Source organism: Silene latifolia, chromosome 7 (assembly GCF_048544455.1).
Source record: "Silene latifolia isolate original U9 population chromosome 7, ASM4854445v1, whole genome shotgun sequence".
Lineage (NCBI taxonomy): Eukaryota > Viridiplantae > Streptophyta > Magnoliopsida > Caryophyllales > Caryophyllaceae > Silene > Silene latifolia.
This window is the reverse complement of record NC_133532.1, coordinates 103569265-103590811: the sequence shown is the minus strand read 5'-3', so window position 1 is coordinate 103590811 and position 21547 is coordinate 103569265. Positions and strand designations below refer to the sequence as shown.

The window sequence follows — 21547 nt, the reverse complement described above, 5'->3', positions numbered from 1 at the left end:
GAGAATGCAAGTAAAAGGCTGTGCGTAACAAGAATATGATTGTAGCTCTGATACACCAACCATATTTTATTTAGAGAGAAATTAAAGAGTAAATGTTTTGATAATTTAGATTTTGACCTAAAACATTATGAAGACATATTTATAGAATTATTTTGGTCAAATTGAATATTATTGGTAAAATTGAATATTTATTAAAGTTCTGATAAAGTTTTGCATGCAGTAGTCAAACTGAGAAATCTAATCAAATAGTGACAACGGTTGAATTGAAGAACCTTTTTTTCAAAATAGAAAATGATAACGGCTACAAGAAACCTGTAGCTATAACATAATAACGGGTACCAAAAACTGTTGCTGGTGTTAATTTAGTAGTGGTTTTCAAAATGCAGTTTTTGGAAACCGTTAACGTTTTTTAGTACGGTTTCTTAAGCAGCCGTTGTCACATTATAATAACAACGGTTTTCGAGGGAAATCATTATTCTTTTTAGCGCGGTCTAGGTTTCCGCCAATATTTGAAAAACGGTAATCTAAGTGTCGTTATTGTATGCATTAAACCGTTGTGATACGCTCGTTATTGATGGCCAGATTCGCATTAATCTTTCCCGTGTAAGCAGACGATTCGGAGCCACCAGCTATATAAAAATGTTGTGCTTAGGTAATATAATTCTGTTTTTAATCAGGGGTACTAAGCAACATCAGTTCCTGCATCAGCAATCCAATTATACCCCAAATTGACAGTATAATCACACCTAGTCAGTCTCCACTGCTCAACAAACATCCATGGCTTAAGTTAATTCTTGATTGCACAAATTCTTTGACAGGCTAGTCGTATACCTATAAAAATAACCAACTGGCTCTAACTAATATAGCTAGGGAAGTCGGGTCGATCTCCACGGGGAGATGGGAAAATGTCAACTTTATTAAGTCCGTCACGGTAATCAATTTGGGGGTTTGAATTTGTTTGTTCTAAACTAAAGAGGTTAAGGAAGAGAAAAAGGCAAGAGAATAAAGATTAAGCAAATAAGGAGAAAGCAGCTAATACAGTCGGTTCACCATGATCATTCAGTCAAGCAATCTAGGTCTCAGATCAATGCAAGTATGGTCTATGGGGCAGTGAATATCTCCTTCCGGTCTCAATTCGCTCTAAAGCACAAATAGCTTAGCTTCCGCCCTCACTACGGTGCCCTAATGTTCGCTACGAGTCTCACCCTTTCCAACCTTCCGGTCCAGGTTAAGGTTTACTACGATTAAATGACTAATTGCGTCGACTCAATTAGGCAGAAACAATTAATTGCAGCGATTAACAACAAAGACTACACAAGCATTAAACCTAATAAATTGATTACTATTCCTTCATAATCATGGATTCCCTAGTGTTAGCAAAATGAATTAGCTACGTATCATCATTATATCAACAACAATAATGCGTAGATAATAGAAATTAAACATGATAATAATAAACAAGAGAAATTCAAATAAAGCAATCGCAAAATAAGAAAAGAGAAGAAGTAATGGCAGCAAAATAGATTAAGATTAAGAATTAAAAGGAAGTATAGTACCGATTACAAGTTCCGAATCCGAGTAGTCTAGAGTAGAAAAGAGAGTAAGGGAAAGAGAAGAAGTAGAAGAAGTGAGGAAGAGAGAAAAAGAGTCACGCAGTCTACTCTGTAAAGTAGCACACGAAATCTCTTCCTAAACCTAATCCAATAGCCTAATTACAAAAGCCCATACGAAAATAGGCGGAAAAACATAATTACAGAACAAACCTCTCGATCGAGTGGAAATAAACCACTCGATCGAGTAACTAAGCAACAATACCCCTCGATCGAGTGGAAAAACCATTCGATCGAGGACTTCCTATAACAGCCTTCTCGATCGAGTAAGCAAATAACTCGATCGAGTGAAACTCCAAGAGATAAAGCATTCGATCGACTGAAAAGAGGTCGATCGAGCTATATTAGCACATAAGGCACTTCGACACCTTCCGAAATCAGCTCACGCGTCTTCAAAGTGATAGATTTTAAGCTCCGATTCCTTGTACTCCACAAATGTATGCAAATGGAACGAGTTTAGGCTCGATTTATCTTCTTTGCGGTCTGTACCTGTAATTTACACAAGACGAATCAAAGTAGACTAGTCGGGGGTATTTGTAGCTAGATGCCACGTAAAATAGTGCAGAAATGCGCGTAAAAATGTGGTAAAAACCTTATATAAAATACAATCATCAAATCTCCCCAAACCAAACCTTTGCTTGTCCCCAAGCAAACTATGAATACAAATAAGAACAAATAGTGGAACGGGAGCAACGCATCGGCTACAAATCATCCGCCGAAACCAGTTTAATACAATAACTAACAAAGTGGCAAGTGATAAGTACAAACGAATTAAATCAATGTTTCAAACTTACTGAACCGTCGACCTTGCAAGACTCAAAGATATCGGACTCTCACGGGTCACTCATCACTCAAATTTAAGCACAGGGTGAGTATATAAGTGAAAGATAGAAAGAAGTAAAGACACTCACCTAACCCGACCTATAAGAACATGTATGCAAGTTAACATGAATAAAGTCTCTACAACCGTACATACGCATTCCAACCAAACTAATGACCAAGACACATGCCGAGGACTTACATTTGGGTAAGTGAGGTACTGGGTAAGAAGGGGCAAAGATGAATTTGGAAATGTGGAGTTAATAGCCTGGCTAGCTGATACTGTCGTTTCGTACCAAAAATAAAATACCTAAGTACAACTAACAGAAGTCAGCGGTAAGTAGGGTCGATCTCCACAGGGAGGCGGTGTACTATCTATTTGTCTGTTTATCTGTCTAAATGTCACAATTGGGGGTTTTGATTGATTTAACTAAACTAGAGATTAAGGCAAGGGAAATAAATAAGAGAATTAACAGTAAGAGAAGGGAGTATGCTAAGAGTCGGTCCACCGTGGCAGCTATCAGATCTTATACTATCGGGAATACTAAGGCGATTAGACTATTGATAAGAAGAGCTATGGTCGTCACCTTTCGGTCCTTAAACCGCCCTAGAGCGTAAACAGCTTAACTTTCGCCCTCACTGCAATACCCTATTGTGATTAAGCAAGCCTTCCCTTCCAATCTTTCGATCTAGGTCGGGGTTAACTAAATTTATGGTCTCCTGCATGCATTCATTCGACCAGATAACAATTAAATTGCTTAATACAATTCCTATCGCAAGACTAATCTATATAAGTCAATTAAAACATCGCTACCACGGCTTCCCTAATCCTAACATACTAGGGGAATTAGCTATGCATAATTAAGGGAGAACAAGAAATAAAGAAAGAACAAATAATAAACATTAAATAAAAAGAGAGAAAGGAGAGAAGAAATTACTGATATAAATGATCCGGAAAACAAAGTAGAACAAAAGTAACAGTAGCAGTAAATCCGAACCAGAGAGAAAAGGAACGAAGTAAAGTGTGTGTGAGAGAGTTTACAATGACATACTGACTTCCTATTTATAAGAAAATAGGATTAGCTAAACCTAATTGACGGAAATTAACTAAAAAGTCCAAGCCCGTCAGCAAAATCCACTCGATCGAGTAACTAAATCACTCGATCGAGCAAAGGCATAAAAGGAACTGGTCGATCGAAAGGAAACATAGTCGATCGAGTACTTATTCATCCTAAACCACTCGATCGAGAAGAAGTGGCTCTCGATCGAGCAAATGGGCTCTCGATCGAATAGAAATAGTTCTCGATCGAGCACTTCTCAACGCGTAATTCCGCCGCGCACTGAACTTCAAACGGCTGCCATTTCTTCGTTACTTGGTCAAACAGGGTGATTCCGGTGGCATTGGAAAGCTAAAAGGACAAACTTTCATCTCCAATTGGAATCACCTTAATAACTGTTGTAGAACTCGAGATATGGCTCTTACAAGCAGGAACTAGCAAATTGAAGCACTCTCTTGGCTCGCCTAACTTCCTTACTCCAATGCGCATCTCAAAATAGCTTCATTCCCGCTCCAAATTCACTCTTCCTCAAAATGCATGCTAAAAGGATGGTAAAAGGCTTGATTCCACTACTTTTGGGTTCATTCCTGCAAATAAGACAAAACAAACCAAAGTAGCATATTCGGGGCATTTCGTAGCATAAAACCACGATAAAAGCATAGAAATACGTGCATAAAGTAGGCTAATAAGACTATATAAAATGCACGTATCAAATCTCCCCAAACCAAACCTTTACTCGTCCTCGAGTAAACTAAAATGCAACTAATGGAACGGAGAAGATAACTCAGAGCTAGCTACAAATGCCCACTTAAGCCAATTTAATGCAAGCAAACTAACACTTATAGCTAAACAGTCAAATGCAAACGAGTTATAGGATGTTTATAATAAAGTTGAACCGTGGACCTTGCAAGACCTTTAAAATCGGACTCTCACGGGTCACTCTTCTCTCATGAAGCAAAGGGTGAACAAATATATGTAAGAGAGAAAGAACAAATAGCCGCTCACCTAAACTACGACCCACATAAACATGCATGCAACTAATATGATAGACAATTCTAGCTACCGTACACACATTCCAACCAAACAAGGTCCGTCACAGCCGAGGGCTTACAAAAATATGGTAAAGTGAGGCAATGGGTAAGAAAAGGCAAAACATTTATGGGAATGTGGAGGTATAGGTGATCAAGCTAGTACCTAAACAAAACCATATATCGACATCCGATTCCAACTCAATTATGGATTAAGCACAATGCCCTTCATTTGGCATAAAATCTCACCAAACCGAACTAGGAATACTCCTCAAATGATGTAAGATAGAACATAGGAGCAGAAACCGTCAACCAAACAACATCTTTTTTTTTTCTTTTCTTTCCTTTCTATTTCTTTCGTTTTCTTCTTTTTCATTCCTTTTTTTTTTCATTTTTCTTTTTCTTTTTTTTTTCGATTCTTTTTTTTCTATTTTCCTCCTTTTCTTCATAAATTACCAACTCCAAAACAATAGATATGAGCCAAACTTGATACAATGGACAGTATACCGCAAAAACAATCTAAACTAGCTTGACAAGGCAGGCTAAATTTGGATGTAGCTAAGGGTCAACTGGCAAATTCGGCTAATGTGGAGTTTATGGGTAAAAATGAAAGAAAGGGAAAATGTAAGCACCTCCCTGCATGTGACACCAACCACTAACCCGAATGTATGACGGCAAAAAGCAATTGAATTTCATATATGTGCAAAATTGACGAACATGTTATGCAAGGAGTAACTACTCACAATCCTACATGAAACTGGTCATAAATGACACCAGTTTAAAAGGCTCTAATCCTTAGAAATTATAAGTAGGTTGCCAAAATTTCAGGTCAAGTCTATTCGTTCAGCTAAATTTAAACATAAACTCGTAGATATGCAATAAGACAATGCTAAAAGATAACAGTTTAATGCAAGGCTTAAGCAAAAGGACAAATATAGAGCAATTTCATCATGGAAATCTACCGTTCCGACTCAACCTACATGCTAAAATAAACATGAAATTTTATGAATTTTTAACAATTTTTGAATTTTTTTGTGATTTTTTTGAATTTTAACGAAAATAAACAACAATGCAAACATAAATTAAATGTGATAACTGAAATGCAATAAAAACAATATACAGACACAGATATGGATGCATAACCTCCCCAAACCAAACCGTACAATGCCCCCATTGTACCAGAACATGGAAAGGAAATGCAAATTAAAGGAGAAAGAGAGTAAAAGCGAAAAAACTCACAAGATAGCGCGAATAAGGGGGCCTCCCCAAACCGACCATGAAATGGGAGGTTGCTAAAGGCCCGGAAAACCGTCTCAGGAAGCTAATCCAAGTCAATACGTGAATGGGCATGCAAAAACTGCTCGATCGACTGGAATAGTGGTCGATCGAGTGGTTTCTCATTCTGCAGGGGGTCGATCGAGTGATTAATCACTCGATCGAGTGAATCCTTCAGCTACAGTGCTCGTTCGAGTAGAAAAAACCACTCGATCGAGTGATGCTCGATGAATTCCTGCAAAATGCAAATGAAAACAGCCCGCAAACTAACAAGACAAGCACACTGAGATAGTTTTATGGTATAAAACCATTTATTACAACTGAAATTGAAACAAAAACAAAATAAAATCGCAGGGTTGCCTCCGGGTAGCGCTAGCTTCGCATGACAGTCCCAACTCGACCTTCTTTTTCTTGAGCCACTATAATTAGTTACAATCAAAGCAACTCAAAGCGCAAAGACTTTGTCAAATAGTCTGCGCATGTGCTACACAACAAAGATAAGTAGCACCAAAGTGGAATACAGAATAGGAAATTAAATTATGTAAGCATTTAAGTCTAACAAATTTCCTATGTGAGCTCCTAAATTTATCCACAAAATAAAGGAGCGCGGGAGCAATTGTCAATATATGGGGGTTCCGATTCAGATTAACGGATTTTGAGATGATAGGGACGGTGAAAATTCTTTAAATTAATCGACCATATGAGAGGAGGTATAACTTTAAAAGAAATAGCATGAGTCAAACGAGGCAAAATACTATTAGAACAAACAATAATAAAATTATCGTTTACTACCTCAGATCGATCGCTCTCAATGACGGAATCATAGGTAAAAGAGCTTATTACCTCTTCCGTGCTAGGAGCAATTACCGTCTCAACTGCTTCTTCATCAACCTCCTCAGTGGAATCCATCCCGTAAATCGCAGCTTCAAGTGTATCCGACTCGGCTGTGAATAGGGGAGGTTTACCGTAACCTTCATCATCGTCAGACTCGTCATCCAAATCAAACCAAAATGACGAACCAAAGCTCCCAATGGCCATTTCAGTCGATCGAGCAGAATAATCACTCGATCGACCAACTTCCTCCCGCATCTCACTCGATCGAGTAACAACATCACTCGATCGAGAACTATCCTCCTGCATGTCACTCGATCGAGAAGGGATATTACTCGATCGAGGATCGTCTTTCCGGAAATTCACTCGATCGACCATTATAAGTCACTCGATCGAGTGATTCTTCCTGCATAGAGCTGAAATCTTCACGTGGGGCAGTGAAATATGAAAGGAACTCGTCGTCCGAGTCATAGAAGTCATCCTCATCATTGGGCAACACGGTTTCCTCAGGAGAAAAACCGCTCTCAGCAAGGTAAACCTCTTCTTCTTGCATCTCAGCTGCTAACTGAGCTATTTGTGACTCCAGTTCAGGGATTCGAGCGTCCATATACCTATCACTCTCTTGCATTTGTGATACAAGCATTCTCATTAAATATGTCAGCTCCGCGATCTCTTCTCTCTCCATCTCAGCTGCTAATTGAGCAACTGCAGACTCGAGCTCATCAAATCGCGAGACATATTCTTGCACTTGGAATGCAAGTGCCTCCATCAAGGATTTCAGCTCCGCAATGTCTTCTCCTTGTATATCAGGGGAATCTTGTTGCGGTGGCCATTGATAGGGCGGATGTGGCGGCACAACTACAGCTGCATTGTGCTCAGCAGAACCACATCTCCGTAACCAGATCACCGGCTGTTCCATATAATGGGACATCGGTGATGGGTCAAAGGTACTCAAGCCTTCCCTTTGACTGTCTTTCACCTAGAACTGTCTAGGTAGTACTTGTAAGGCCTATCAAAACAAAGACTAAACAAAAGATTAAAAAACGGCCTCAAGGGAAAAATCCCCCGAGGCTAAAAAAATGAATAAAATTTAAACAAATAAATAACTAGATTGCCTCCTCCCAACGGCGCCAAATTTTGATAATCTTGTCGTTTCGTACCAAAAATAAAATACCTAAGTACAACTAACTTAAGTCGGCGGTAAGTAGGGTCGATCTCCACGGGGAGGCGGTGTACTATCTATTTGTCCATTTATCCTGTCTAAATGTCACAATTGGGGGTTTTGATTGATTTAACTAAACTAGAGATTAAGGCAAGGGAAATAAATAAGAGAATTAACAAGAAGAGAAGGGAGTATGCTAAGAGTCGGTCCACCGTGGCAGCTATCGGATCTTATACTATCGGGAATACTAAGGCGATTAGACTATTGATAAGAAGAGCTATGGTCGTCACCTTTCGGTCCTTAAACCGCCCTAGAGCGTAAAACGACTTAACTTTCGCCCTCACCGCAATACCCTATTGTGATTAAGCAAGCCTTCCCTTCCAATCTTTCGATCTAGGTCGGGGTTAACTAAATTTATGGTCTCCTGCATGCATTCATTCGACCAGATAACAATTAAATTGCTTAATACAATTCCTATCGCAAGACTAATCTATATAAGTCAATTAAAACATCGCTACCACGGCTTCCCTAATCCTAACATACTAGGGGAATTAGCTATGCATAATTAAGGGAGAACAAGAAATAAAGAAAGAACAAATAATAAACATTAAATAAAAAGAGAGAAAGGAGAGAAGAAATTACTGATATAAATGATCCGGAAAACAAAGTAGAACAAAAGTAACAGTAGCAGTAAAATCCGAACCGAGAGAAAAGGAACGAAGTAAAGTGTGTGTGAGAGAGTTTACAATGACATACTGACTTCCTATTTATAAGAAAATAGGATTAGCTAAACCTAATTGACGGAAATTAACTAAAAAGTCCAAGCCCGTCAGCAAAATCCACTCGATCGAGTAACTAAATCACTCGATCGAGCAAAGGCATAAAAGGAACTGGTCGATCGAAAGGAAACATAGTCGATCGAGTACTTATTCATCCTAAACCACTCGATCGAGAAGAAGTGGCTCTCGATCGAGCAAATGGGCTCTCGATCGAATAGAAATAGTTCTCGATCGAGCACTTCTCAGCGCGTAATTCCTGCTTCGCGCACTGAACTTCAAACGGCTGCCATTTCTTCGTTACTTGGTCAAACAGGGTGATTCCGGTGGCATTGGAAAGCTAAAAGGACAAACTTTCATCTCCAATTGGAATCACCTTAATAACTGTTGTAGAACTCGAGATATGGCTCTTACAAGCAGGAACTAGCAAATTGAAGCACTCTCTTGGCTCGCCTAACTTCCTTACTCCAATGCGCATCTCAAAATAGCTTCATTCCCGCTCCAAATTCACTCTTCCTCCAAATGCATGCTAAAAGGATGGTAAAAGGCTTGATTCCACTACTTTTGGGTTCATTCCTGCAAATAAGACAAAACAAACCAAAGTAGCATATTCGGGGCATTTCGTAGCATAAAACCACGATAAAAGCATAGAAATACGTGCATAAAGTAGGCTAATAAGACTATATAAAATGCACGTATCACTAGCAACAACGGATCCAAATATTGAACTACATCCCAACTTCATACTCAATATAACAATACAAAACGGTGCAAATTTCGATGCACTCAACTCACAAAACACCATAAGCTTGTCAACTCCCCATAAGATACAAATAAGACATGGGAGTGAAAATCATCTATACAATTTTTCAATTTTCCGCATATGATTTTTTTCTTTCTTTTTCATATTTCTTTTCCAATTCTTTTTTTTTTTTCTATTTTTTTCTTTTTCACAACATTTTTCTTTTCATTCCCTTCAATTCTTCCACCGACTTCTAAAATTATAAATATAACCAAACTGCAGTAAAGCATTCCAAACAGTTACTCATCACTAGCTCGGCTAGGGTAGGCAAAATTATAGACTGTAGCTAATAGGACAGAAAGGCAATTTGGCTATGTGAGGCTCATGGGTAGAATGAAATAAAGGGAACTGCCTTTCCTAACATGTGTCACCATCCACAGACCGAATGCATACAGGTATTAAGAAGACTAGATTCATGCTTATGCAAATTGATGTTGCATTCCTTACAGAGAGTACTACTCACATCCTAAATGAAACCGGTCATGAATGTCACCAGTTTATAAAGCTCTAACCTCAGAATGTAATGTAGCTTGCCAATATATGAGTCAAGTCTATTCGTTCAGATAAGAGAGAAACAAAAACTCGTAGATTATGCACATTATCATGCCAACAATATGTTAAGAATATGCAGGGCAGAGGTAAGGATTCAATATAGCGTCAAAGTTCAAACGTTCCGACTCAAAATAAACGTGAAAATTTTTGAACTTTATGTGATTTTGTTTTTTTTTTGAATTTAAAAACAACAATGCATGCGAAAATAAATAAACGTGCAAACGGAAATGCAAGAAAACATGCAGACACAGATATGGATGCATACCTCCCCAAACCAAACCGTACAATGCCCTCATTGTACCAAAAATAGGGAAAGAAATGCAAACTAATGAGAAAAGGATAACAGGAGTCGGAAAACTTACAAGACGTCATGAAGAGGGACTTCCCCAAACCGACCATGAAAATGGGAGGTCATAGGTAGTCACACAGCAGCTCAACAGACGAAAAATAGCGGCTGAAAGACGGAACAACTCGATCGAGCAACTCATAACAGCTCGATCGAGTGGTTTGGTGTCAAAAACGCTCGATCGAGCGAATATGTTACTCGATCGAGTGAACGTGATTTTGCAGCATGTCGATCGAGGATAGCAGTCACTCAATCGAGTGAATATCATTACAAAAGTGCTCGATCGAATAGAAAAACTACTCGATCGAGTTGCTGCACCTGCAAAACACGAATAAGAAGCATAGGAAATACAAGGTACGCATAGTTCGACATTTGAAGTTCAACATACAACTAAGGGAAAAGAAATAAGTTCAACAAAAATACAACAAAAGAGTCCGGGTTACCTCCCAGAAAGCGCAGGTTTAAGAGGTCCCGCACGACCTTTCTGGCATCAATTAGCTGGCGCATCAAGCTCGTCGAAGTACAAGACTTCAACACGATTGTCTGCTTCATTTGCTTCGTGATAATGCTTCACATATGCCCATTCACCTTGAACCGATTTCCCTCGGGACCTTCTAGCTCAACGGATCCAAATTTAGTAACAGCTGTCACCGTATAAGGACCACTCCACCTGGACTTCAGCTTGCCAGGAAACAATCGCAGTTGGGCATTAAACAGCAACACTTTCTGCCCGACATGAAATCCCCGAGGTAAAATTCTTTTGTCATGCCATCTCTTCGTCTTTTCTCTGTAGATACGTGAGCTATCATAGGCATTGAGCCTAAACTCCTCCAGTTCATCTAGCTGCAAAAGACGGTTCTGACCACACAAATTAGGATCAAAGTTAAACTCACGTATTTCCCACCAAGCTTTACATTCCAACTCAACAGATAAATGACATGATTTCCCATAAACTAACCGATAAGGTGATGCACCAATCGGTGTCTTAAAGGCAGTTATGTAAGCCCATAATGTGTCTTCTAATTTAAGACTCCAGTCCTTCCGTGATTTAGAAACTACTTTAGACAAGATCTCTTTAATCTCGCCATTATAGACCTCAACCTGACCACTAGTTTGGGGATGATACTCCAAACCACGCCGGTGTTGACACCAACCTTAGACAGAATGGAAGTTAGTTTCTTTTCCTTGAAGTGCATTCCCCCATCACTAATGACGACCCTAGGGACACCAAATCGGGGAAATATGATCTTTTTAAACATTTTTATCACGGTCTTGGCATCACAATGAGGTGAGGCAATTGCCTCAACCCACTTAGACACATAATCAACAGCTACTAAAATATACCTGTTACCTTTACTAGATGGGAACGGTCCTTGGAAATCAATGCCCTAGACATCGAAAACCTCAACCTCTAAGATACCATTTTGTGGCATCTCATGTCTCTTTGAAATATTCTCTGATCGTTGGCAGGCATCATAAGCTGAAATAAAACCCTTAGCATCAGCAAACAAAGTAGGCCAGTAAAAACCAGACTGAAGTACATTAGCCACGGTGCGCGATGGACCATGGTGACCACCATAAGAGGATGAGTGACAGCCTTCCAGGACTACTTTGGTCTCCCACTGAAGAATACACCGTCTGTAGAGACCGTCTGCACATTCCTTAAACAAATAAGGATCATCCCAGAAATACCGCTTAGCGTTATACAGAAAACGCTTCCTCTGCTGATGAGAAAGGTCAGGCGGCAGCTTGCCACTGACAACGTAATTAGCTATATCTGCATATCGAGGTTATTGGTTAATAATAAAAGACAATATATCAAATAAAGAATCATTAGGAAAAGACTCATCAATAGGTAAAAAATCTTCTCCCTCTTGCCGTGACAGTCGCGATAGATGATCAGCTACAACGTTCTCAGCTCCTTTCTTATCTTTTATCTGCAAATCAAACTCCTGGAGAAGGAGTATCCATCTCAATAGCCGTGGTTTAGCCTCCTTCTTAGCAAGGAGGTGCCTCAAAGCTGCATGGTCAGTAAAAACAGTAACTTCTGACCCAATCAAATAAGAACGAAATTTCTCTAAGGCATAAACTACAACTCATGGCTCTTTTTCAGTGGTGGTGTACTTCACTTGAGCCTTATCCAGAGTTTGGCTCGCATAGTAGATTGCATTTAAAGCTTTGTCTTTCCTTTGGCCTAGTACCGCTCCTAGTGCATAGTCATTGGCATCACACATTATCTCAAACGGCAAATCCCAGTCGAAAGGCTGTATGATCGGCGCAGATACTAAAGCCTGCTTTAACCTGTTTAAAGCAGAAAGACACTCATCAGTAAATACAAAAGGGGCATCCTTAAGTAGCAGTTGTGTGAGTGGTTTAGCAATTTTTGAAAAATCCTTAATAAACCGGCGATAAAAGCCGGCGTGACCAAGGAAACTCCTCACTCCTTTAACATTAACAGGAGGAGGTAATTGCTGAATCACTTCTACTTTTGCTTTATCAACTTCTATTCCCCTATCATAAACTAAGTGCCCTAAGACAACTCCCTCGTTGACCATGAAATGACACTTCTCCCTGTTAAGCATAATATTAACCTCAATGCAGCGCTGCAACACTTTATCAAGGTTAGATAGACAGTTAGAAAAATCACTTCCATAAACACTAAAATCATCCATGAAAACTTCTATAATAGACTCAATGAACTCTGTAAATATCCCCATCATGCACCTTTGAAAGGTAGCAGGGGCATTACATAAACCAAAAAGCATCCTGCGATAAGCAAACACGCCCTAAGGACAAGTAAAAGTAGTCTTAGCTTGATCATCTGGGTGAATAGGGATCTGAAATAACCCTGAATACCCATCTAAATAGCAGAAAAACTTATGAGAATCTAACCTTTCTACCATCTGGTCAATAAAAGGAAGGGGAAAGTGATCTTTCTTAGTGGCGGCATTCAGCTGCCTGTAGTCTATACACATCCGCCAACCAGTCACTATTATAGTAGGTATTAACTCATTCTTGTCATTCATGACCACAGTAGTCCTTCCTTTCTTAGGAACTACCTGCATTAGACTCACCCACTTAGAATGACCAACAGAATAGATAATACCTGCGTCTAGCAACTTCATTACCTCAGCCATCATAACCTCTTGCATCTTCTGATTCAGCCGGCGCTGACCCTGTCTGCAAGGTTTGTGATCTTCCTCCAGCTCTATCCTGTGCATACAAATATCGGGACTAATCCCCTTGATATCATCCAAAGAATAACCCAAAGCTTTCCTGTTTTTCATAAGCACAGCTAACAAAGAAGTCAGCTGATCATCATCAAGCTTAGCACTAACAATGACCGGATATTGCTCAGTATCATCTAAGAAAACATATTTTAGATGAGAGGGGAGAGGCTTACGCTCAGTTACCTTTACCTCTATGGAGCAAAGGGTACTTATCATCTGGTTCCACTTGCTCTCCCTCAGCGTCGGTGAGTTCACGCTCATCTAAAGCAGCTTCAAGCAAATCCAACACAACGTCATTGTTATCTGGGTTATCTGCACACTCATCCAAAAGCATAAGAGCTTCTAGTGGGTCCTTTATAAAAGAACCCGACCAGAAGTCATAAACAGACTCGTCAACAATATCAACAGAATAACATGTATCCTCTATCATTAGCCGAGCCAAAGTGCCAGGCAGACTGAAAGTAATCACGTCATCCCCCACTGCAAGAGTCAACGCCCTTGCTTGACATCAATTATGGCCCCAGCTGTACATAGGAACGGTCTTCCTAATATAATTGGGGTCCGGGTGTCCTCAGCTATATCTAAAACAATAAAATCCACTGGTATAAAGAACTTGCCTACTTTCACAGGCACGTCCTCTAAGACACCTAAGGGTCGTCTTATAGATCTATCAGCCATCTGTAGAGTAATGTTAGTCAATTTAAGGTGACCCATATTTAATTTCTTGCAGACAGATAGAGGCATGACACTGACGCTGGCTCCTAAATCACAAAGAGCCTTATTTATTACTTCATTGCCTATAACACAGGTAATAGAGAAACTACCCGGGTCTTTCATTTTAGGTAGAGCCTTATTTAAAAGTAAATTACTAGACTCTTCCATAAATGAAACGGTCTCAAATTCACTTAGCTCTTTCTTATGCGTCACAATATCTTTCATAAACTTAGCGTAAGTAGGTACCTGGGTAATAAGTTCGGTAAAAGGGACAGTTACCTCGAGGTTCTTCACAACGTCCATAAACTTACCGTACTGTCGCTCAACCTTTGCGTCCTTCAGACGTCCTAGAAAGGGTACTCTGGTAGCAATGAGTGGACCCGCGACTTTCTCTTTACATTTATTAGCACGTGACGTCTTCACAGCAGGGGAAGATGACACGGTAGTGGAATTAGATGATAAAATATGGTCTCCGCTGGTTCTGGTACTCGATCGATCACTTTCTTCACTTGATCGATTGATTTTGTCTTGGAAATTACTCGATCGAGGCTTTTGAACAACTCGATCGAGCTCTTGAATTTTATGATCAGTCGATCGAACACAATTTTCACTCGATCGAGTGACTTCTTCTGCCAAGGTGTTCGATCGAGAAGAATGGGATGCTCGATCAAAGTCTGAAATTTAAGCACCTCTCGATCGAGTAAGATTTTCACTCGATCGAGCATCTGGTTGGGTTAATTCACTCGATCGAGTAGCAATTTCACTCGATCGAGTGTCTGAACAATATGAAGCAGGGATATCGTCCGTAAACTCGTCCAACTCGTCTTCCGGGGCATTTTCAGCTGTCACAACCCCGTCTTCTGGCATTTTTGGCCCCTCATAAGCAAGCCCACTTCGGAGATTGATGGCATTGACTGGATCGCACGAGAGTGGATGACGAATTTGATTTTACGCGCGCGTTAACTGCGCAACTTGCTCTCTTAACTCCACAATAGCGGTGTTATCCTTGGTGCTTTTCTCCCCAAGCTGTTGCGTTAAGTTCAAAACCAAGGATTTCAGTTCGGCATACTCTCCATTTGTAGAAGGAGAGTTCGGCTGCGGCATTAGCGTAGAAGAAGTGGAAGCACTCGTCAAATCTTCATACAATTGAGAAAAGGGAATTCCTTGCCTGAATTTTTGATAGGCAAGGGCAAGCTCTACACTCGCCAAACAACCAATGGGGTCATGCCCCTCCATGCCGCATCTACCGCACACTATCTCATGCTCAGTAATAGCACATTCTTGTGCATGCTCGGTCACTGTCTCTACAACCTCCGGACTACCTAGACTTCCGCTAGGACTCTCCACCTCAGCTACTACTAACTCATTTGCATTCCTACCTCCCCGGGGATTTCCATACTCAGCAACGTGAATAGCCATATCTTCAATAAGATGCCACCCTTTACTGTCTTCTACGTTTTTCTGAAATCTCCCTTTGGCTGCACTATCTAGAACAGCTCTCTTGTCCGGATACAACCCATTATAGAATTGGGTATATAGGAACCAACGCTTGAAACCATGATAAGGTATAGAACGGACTAGCTTCTTGAACCTAGTCCACGCCCCATTCAAGTCTTCAGTAGGTAGTTGCTCAAATGCAGTAATCTGAGCTCTCAACGCATTAGTGCGCTGTGGTGGAAAATATCACCTGTAAAAGGCCAAGGCAAGAGAACTCCAGTCGGTTACACCGTCTGCTTCCCTGTCTAGATCCCTCAACCATTCCCGGGCATCATCAGCTAAAGAGAAGGGAAAGAGAACTCCCTTCACTCTGTCCTGTGTCACCTCAGCAGCAAGAGGAATGGTGGAACAATACTCTGTTAACAACTCTATGTGATTGCACGTATCTTCTCCAGTCACCCCCTAAAGAGATTTCTCTCCACCAGCTGTATATAAGATGGGTGGATTCCAAAGGTACCTGAGTCGGTAGTGGGTAATAGGAAACCTTTTGGGAGGGAATCTACCATTGGCTCTGAATGGCTGGCTATTTTAGGCATCCTGGCAGATAGAGTTTACAAAGTGGAGCATGTACGACAATGTTCTCTTCTAGAACAGATAGCCTGCAAAGCTAATCAAAAACTTTCCAAATAATGAGATCAGTCTCAAGGAATAAATTCCTTGAGACGAAAGACAAACTTAAATAAAGCAACAAAATTGCGCCACCTCCCCGGCAACGGCGCCAAAATTTGACAGGCTAGTCGTATACCTATAAAAAATAACCAACTGGCTCTAACTAATATAGCTAGAGAAGTCGGGTCGATCTCCACAGGGAGATGGGAAAATGTCAACTTTACTAAGTCCGTCACGGTAACCAATTTGGGGGTTTGAATTTGTTTGTTCTAAACTAAAGAGGTTAAGGAAGAGAAAAAGGCAAGAGAATAAAGATTAAGCAAATAAGGAGAAAGCGGCTAAGACAGTCGGTTCACCATGATTATTCAGTCAAGCAATCTAGGTCTCAGGTCAATGCAAGTATGGTCTATGGGGCAGTGAATATCTCCTTCCGGTCTCAATTCGCCCTAAAGCACAAATAGCTTAGCTTCCGCCCTCACTACGGTGCCCTAATGTTCGCTACGAGTCTCACCCTTTCCAACCTTCCGGTCCAGGTCAAGATTTCCTACGATTAAATGACTAATTGTGTCGACTCAATTAGGCAGAAACAATTAATTGCAACGATTAACAACAAAGACTACACAAGCATTAAACCTAATAAATTGATTACTGTTCCTTCATAATCATGGATTCCCTAGTCTTAGCAAAGGGAATTAGCTATGTATCATCATTAGATCAACAACAATAATGCGTAGATAATAGAAATTAAACATGATAATAATAAACAATAGAAATTCAAATAAAGCAATCGCAAAATAAGAAAAGAGAAGAAGTAATGGCAGCAAAATAGATTAAGATTAAGAATTAAAAGGAAGTATAGTACCGATTACAAGTTCCGAATCCGAGTAGTCTAGAGTAGAAAAGAGAGTAAGGGAAAGAGAAGAAGTAGAAGAAGTGAGGAAGAGAGAAGAAGAGTCACGCAGTCTACTCAGTAAAGTAGCACAGGAAATCTCTTCCTAAACCTAATCCAATAGCGTAATTACAAAAGCCCATACGAAAATAGGCGGAAAAACATAATTACTGAACAAACCTCTCGATCGAGTGGAAATAAACCACTCGATCGAGTAACTAAGCAACAATTCCTCTCGATCGAGTGGAAAAACCATTCGATCGAGGACTTCCTATAACAGCCTTCTCGATCGAGTAAGCAAATAACTCGATCGAGTGAAACTCCAAGAGATAAAGCATTCAATCGACTGAAAAGAGGTCGATCGAGCTATATTAGCACATAAGGCACTTCGACACCTTCCGAAATCAGTTCACGCATCTTCAAAGTGATAGATTCGAAGCTCCGATTCCTTGTACTCCACAAATGTATGCAAATGGAACGAGTTTAGGCTCGATTTATCTTCTTTCCGGTCTGTACCTGTAATTTATACAAGACGAACCAAAGTAGACTATTCGGGGGTATTTGTAGCTAGATGCCACTTAAAAAAGTGCAGAAATGCGCGTAAAAATGTGGTAAAATCCTTATATAAAATACACGCATCATTCTTCTCCATGCCCAACTTGTATTAATTGCAGGTTCATAGTCTATCCAGTTTGATTGCTTTATATAAATGTAGTGCACCCACTTCACCCAGAGATGATCAGTTTTATTTCTATCCACCACACATATTTGCCAGTAAAGCTACATTCCATTGATGCAACTGCTTAAGACCCAAGCCACCTTTCCTCCTGGGTTTGCAAATGTGTTTCCAAGAGACAAGAGCAGGGGTCTCCTTATGCTCCTGACCATGCCAGAGGAATGCTCTACATATAGCATCAATTCTGTTAAGAACTGTTTTGGGAAGGATGAATATCCGTGCCTAGTAGTTATGGAGGGTGCTCAACACAGATTTTATTAAATTAATTCTTCCAACATAGGAAAGATGTTTGGCTTCTAACCTGGTAATTCTTTCAGTTACCTTGTCCACCACGCATTGGCAGTCCAGAATATCCAGTCTTTTTGGTGCAATTTTGACCCCTAAATATCTAAAAGGGATCCCCCCTCTTTTAGTTCTAGAGGCCTCTTCAATACATCTCATAATTTCCTCACTCATCCCATTAATATAGATGTCCAGAAGAGATAAAGAAAGTCTCAAAAGCTCTCAGCATGAGCCTAATAGAGTGTACATCTCCTCTGCTAAATATTAGTAGGTCGTCAGCAAAACATAAATGAGTGAGCTTGATTTTGGAACATAAAGGGTGATATTTGAACCCTTGAAACCTATCAAGGATCCCCAACAATCTGCTAAGATACTTACGGCAAATGGTAAAGAGTAGAGGGGGGATAGAGGATCCCCCTATCTTAACCCTCTTTGAGCTTTGAAAAAACCAAATACTTCTCCATTCAAATCCAAGGAGAAAGTGGGAGTTGACACACATTGCATTATGAGATCAATGCTGCTAGATGGAAAGTTTAAGGCACTCAATATTTCCTGGAGAAAACTCCATTCAATGGAGTCATAAGCCTTCTGCAAGTCTATTTTCACCATAAGTCTTGGTGAACAGACCTTGTCTTATATAGCTTTATAAGATCTTGGCAAATTAGGATGTTACCCACAATATCTCCGTCTTTAACAAAAGCTCCCTAGGATGGATTAATAATATCAGGTAAAATAGAGCATAGTCTAGTACACAACACCTTTGTCAGACATTTATAAATTATATTGCAACATGCAATGGGTCTGAACTGCAATACACTATCAGACAAATCAGTTTTTGGAATAAGTGTTAAGATAGTAGTGTTTTATTCTTTCGGCACCTTCCCAGTAGTGAAAGCATTCCTAACATCAATTCCCACTATTTGCCAAGAATATTTAAAAAACTGACTATTGAACCCATCAGGTCCTGGTGCCCTGTCATCAGGAATGGAAAACAAGGCTCTTTTAATCTCATCATCTGACGCATGTTTGATTAACAGCTCCTTATGTGCCTCGGTCAACACCTTCCCTGTCTTCACAACCTTTTTATAAACATGCTTTACATGTTTAGATGTACCCAATAAACTCTTGTAGTAGTTCTTAAAGGCCTCTTTTATATCCTCAGGTTTTGAGCACAACTTCCATTCCATATCATTGACATTGTAAAACCTATTCTTCATTCTCCTTCTGTTAATACTAGAATGGAAGAAAGCGGTATTATCATCCCCATCTCTGATCCACATTTGTTTTGCTTAGCTAGGTAGCTATTTATAGCCTTATTCAAATTACTCAGATCCTTTGCACATTCTCTTTCAGCTCTGCAAACAATATCATTCAAAGGTTCCTGGATAAGTTGCTGCTGAAAATGCTTGAAGGCCAATACAGTAACATGAGTGAGATTTTCAATATCACTGAAGTGGTCTGTATTCAATTTGTGGAATTCAGTTTTCAGTCTCTTCAATTTCTTCACTACTCTAAACATTGGTATACCCCTTATCTCCTCTTTCCAACTATTGTTCACAGTAACATCAAAATCATCAGAAAGCGCCCACATATTGAAGTATTTGAAAGCAACTTTTTTCTTCCAAATAGTCTCAGCAGTATTGATTAAACATGGACAATGGTCATATAATCCTTCAGGTAGGAAATTAGCCACAACCTCAGGAAAATTTGGAACCACTGTTCATTCATCAGAACCCTGTCAATTCCGCTATAAACCTTTGTCTCATCTTCATGCTTGTTATTCCAGGTGTAATAAGATCCTGAAGTTTTCATTTCTTGCAGATGACAATCTGCAATCATATTTCTCATGGGAGCCATCTCAGCCCATGTCATATCAGCTCCTCCAATTTTATCCGTTGTTTCAGTAATACTATTAAAATCCCCACACACCACCCATGGGCCATCAACCAAAGAAGAATAATCCCTTAAAGTCTGCCATAAATGTTCCCTCTCCTGAATCTTATTGGACCCATATATCATGGTTTGCCAAAAGACTATCTTCTTTGCTTTATCAAAATTTTTTGAGTGAATACATTGAGCTGTAATACACAAAATATGCACCTGATATAACTGTGGATCCCATAAGAGCCACACTCTCCCACCTTTATTAGAACTACTATTTGTGCAGATTGACCAATCCTCACATATATTATTCCTAACATTAATCCAGCTACTACCTCTTATTTTAGTCTCTAATAAACCAAATAACTCAATATGACTTTGGTGCAAGAACCACCTTATTTCTCTTTGTTTTATAAGGTTATTCAGATCACGAACATTTCAAAAACCCATATTACCCATTATCAGTGGGAACATCAGGAGTTAACAATTTTCTACTCCCATTTCTTGCCTTTTGAATTGACAAGCTTAAAGCATCCATAAACGTGATCCCTCTATGAGTAAATAACCTAGGATCCCCATTATCATGTATCAGCATCTTACTGATGAACCTCCTTGGGAAGGAATGCCCCCCTCAACTTGTTTTAAACCCGCATCAGGAGAGTCTCCAACTATAGAAGGGACAACTTAAGGAGTCTGAACCCTTGGGGATGTCACTTGAATCACAGGAGTGGATAACACAACTAGAGAGACTGGTTTAGGAATAGGTTTAGAATTAGGGGTAGTTACTTTTGTGACAGGACCATGTGGCTTCACCTTCGGTTTCCATACCCTCTTAGGAGCTCCTTCAACCTTCCTACACTTTGTAGCAGTGTGCTCCATCCCTTTACATTTATCACTTGACAAAGGTAACCAATCATACACAACAGATACCCTATAAATCTTCCCTAACTCGTCCACAAATTCAAGCACTGAAGAGAACTGTTGTCCTATTTGTATCTCTACCAAGATTCTGTCATAACCAAGGAATGCTCTATGACTTGTGGCATCATCACATATCAACATCTTTCCTACTAAACCACTTATCTTCCTAAGACAATCATTCCCCCAAAATTTGATATCCAGACCATACAGTTTCATCCAAATTGGAATTAATTTCACATCATGTTTAATTAACTCGGAATCTGGACTCCACTCTTTAACGATGACTGGTTTATTATTAAAAATTAGATGACCATTATTAACCACTTCTATTTGTTTTTCTTTTGATTTAAACCGTGCCAGAAAAATTCCGTTAGGTAAGAAAGAAATTCGATCAATACCATATGATCCCCATACTCTTTTGACATAACTAGTAATCACACTACATGGTGGATTCGCACCTAGGATGTAGCAGTAAAAAGCCGAGGACCAATAGTTAATCTCACCTTCAACATCTGCGTTGTTAGCCTGA

At 39.8% G+C, this 21547-nt stretch overlaps 1 protein-coding gene across 1 annotated transcript; it reads right to left on the bottom strand.

The window, feature by feature from the left end:
• Window positions 1–19429: 19429 nt before the first annotated feature.
• Window positions 19430–20235, bottom strand: LOC141590446 (uncharacterized). Its single transcript, XM_074411038.1, has 2 exons — window positions 19951–20235; window positions 19430–19834 (listed from the first exon to the last, which is right to left on the bottom strand). The coding sequence occupies exons 1-2, from the start codon at window positions 20233–20235 to the stop codon at window positions 19430–19432; spliced, it is 690 nt and encodes a 229-aa protein (XP_074267139.1).
• Window positions 20236–21547: the final 1312 nt, after the last annotated feature.

Bases quoted from the DNA above. Each gene is read 5' to 3' on its own strand.
- LOC141590446 (XM_074411038.1), bottom strand. From the start codon at position 20,235: ATGATATATGGGTCCAATAAGATTCAGGAGAGGGAACATTTATGGCAG. The intron at 19,835-19,950 runs GTTCTGATGAAT...ACTATTTGGAAG, and splicing joins TTTATAGCGGAATTGACAGG to AAAAAAGTTGCTTTCAAATA.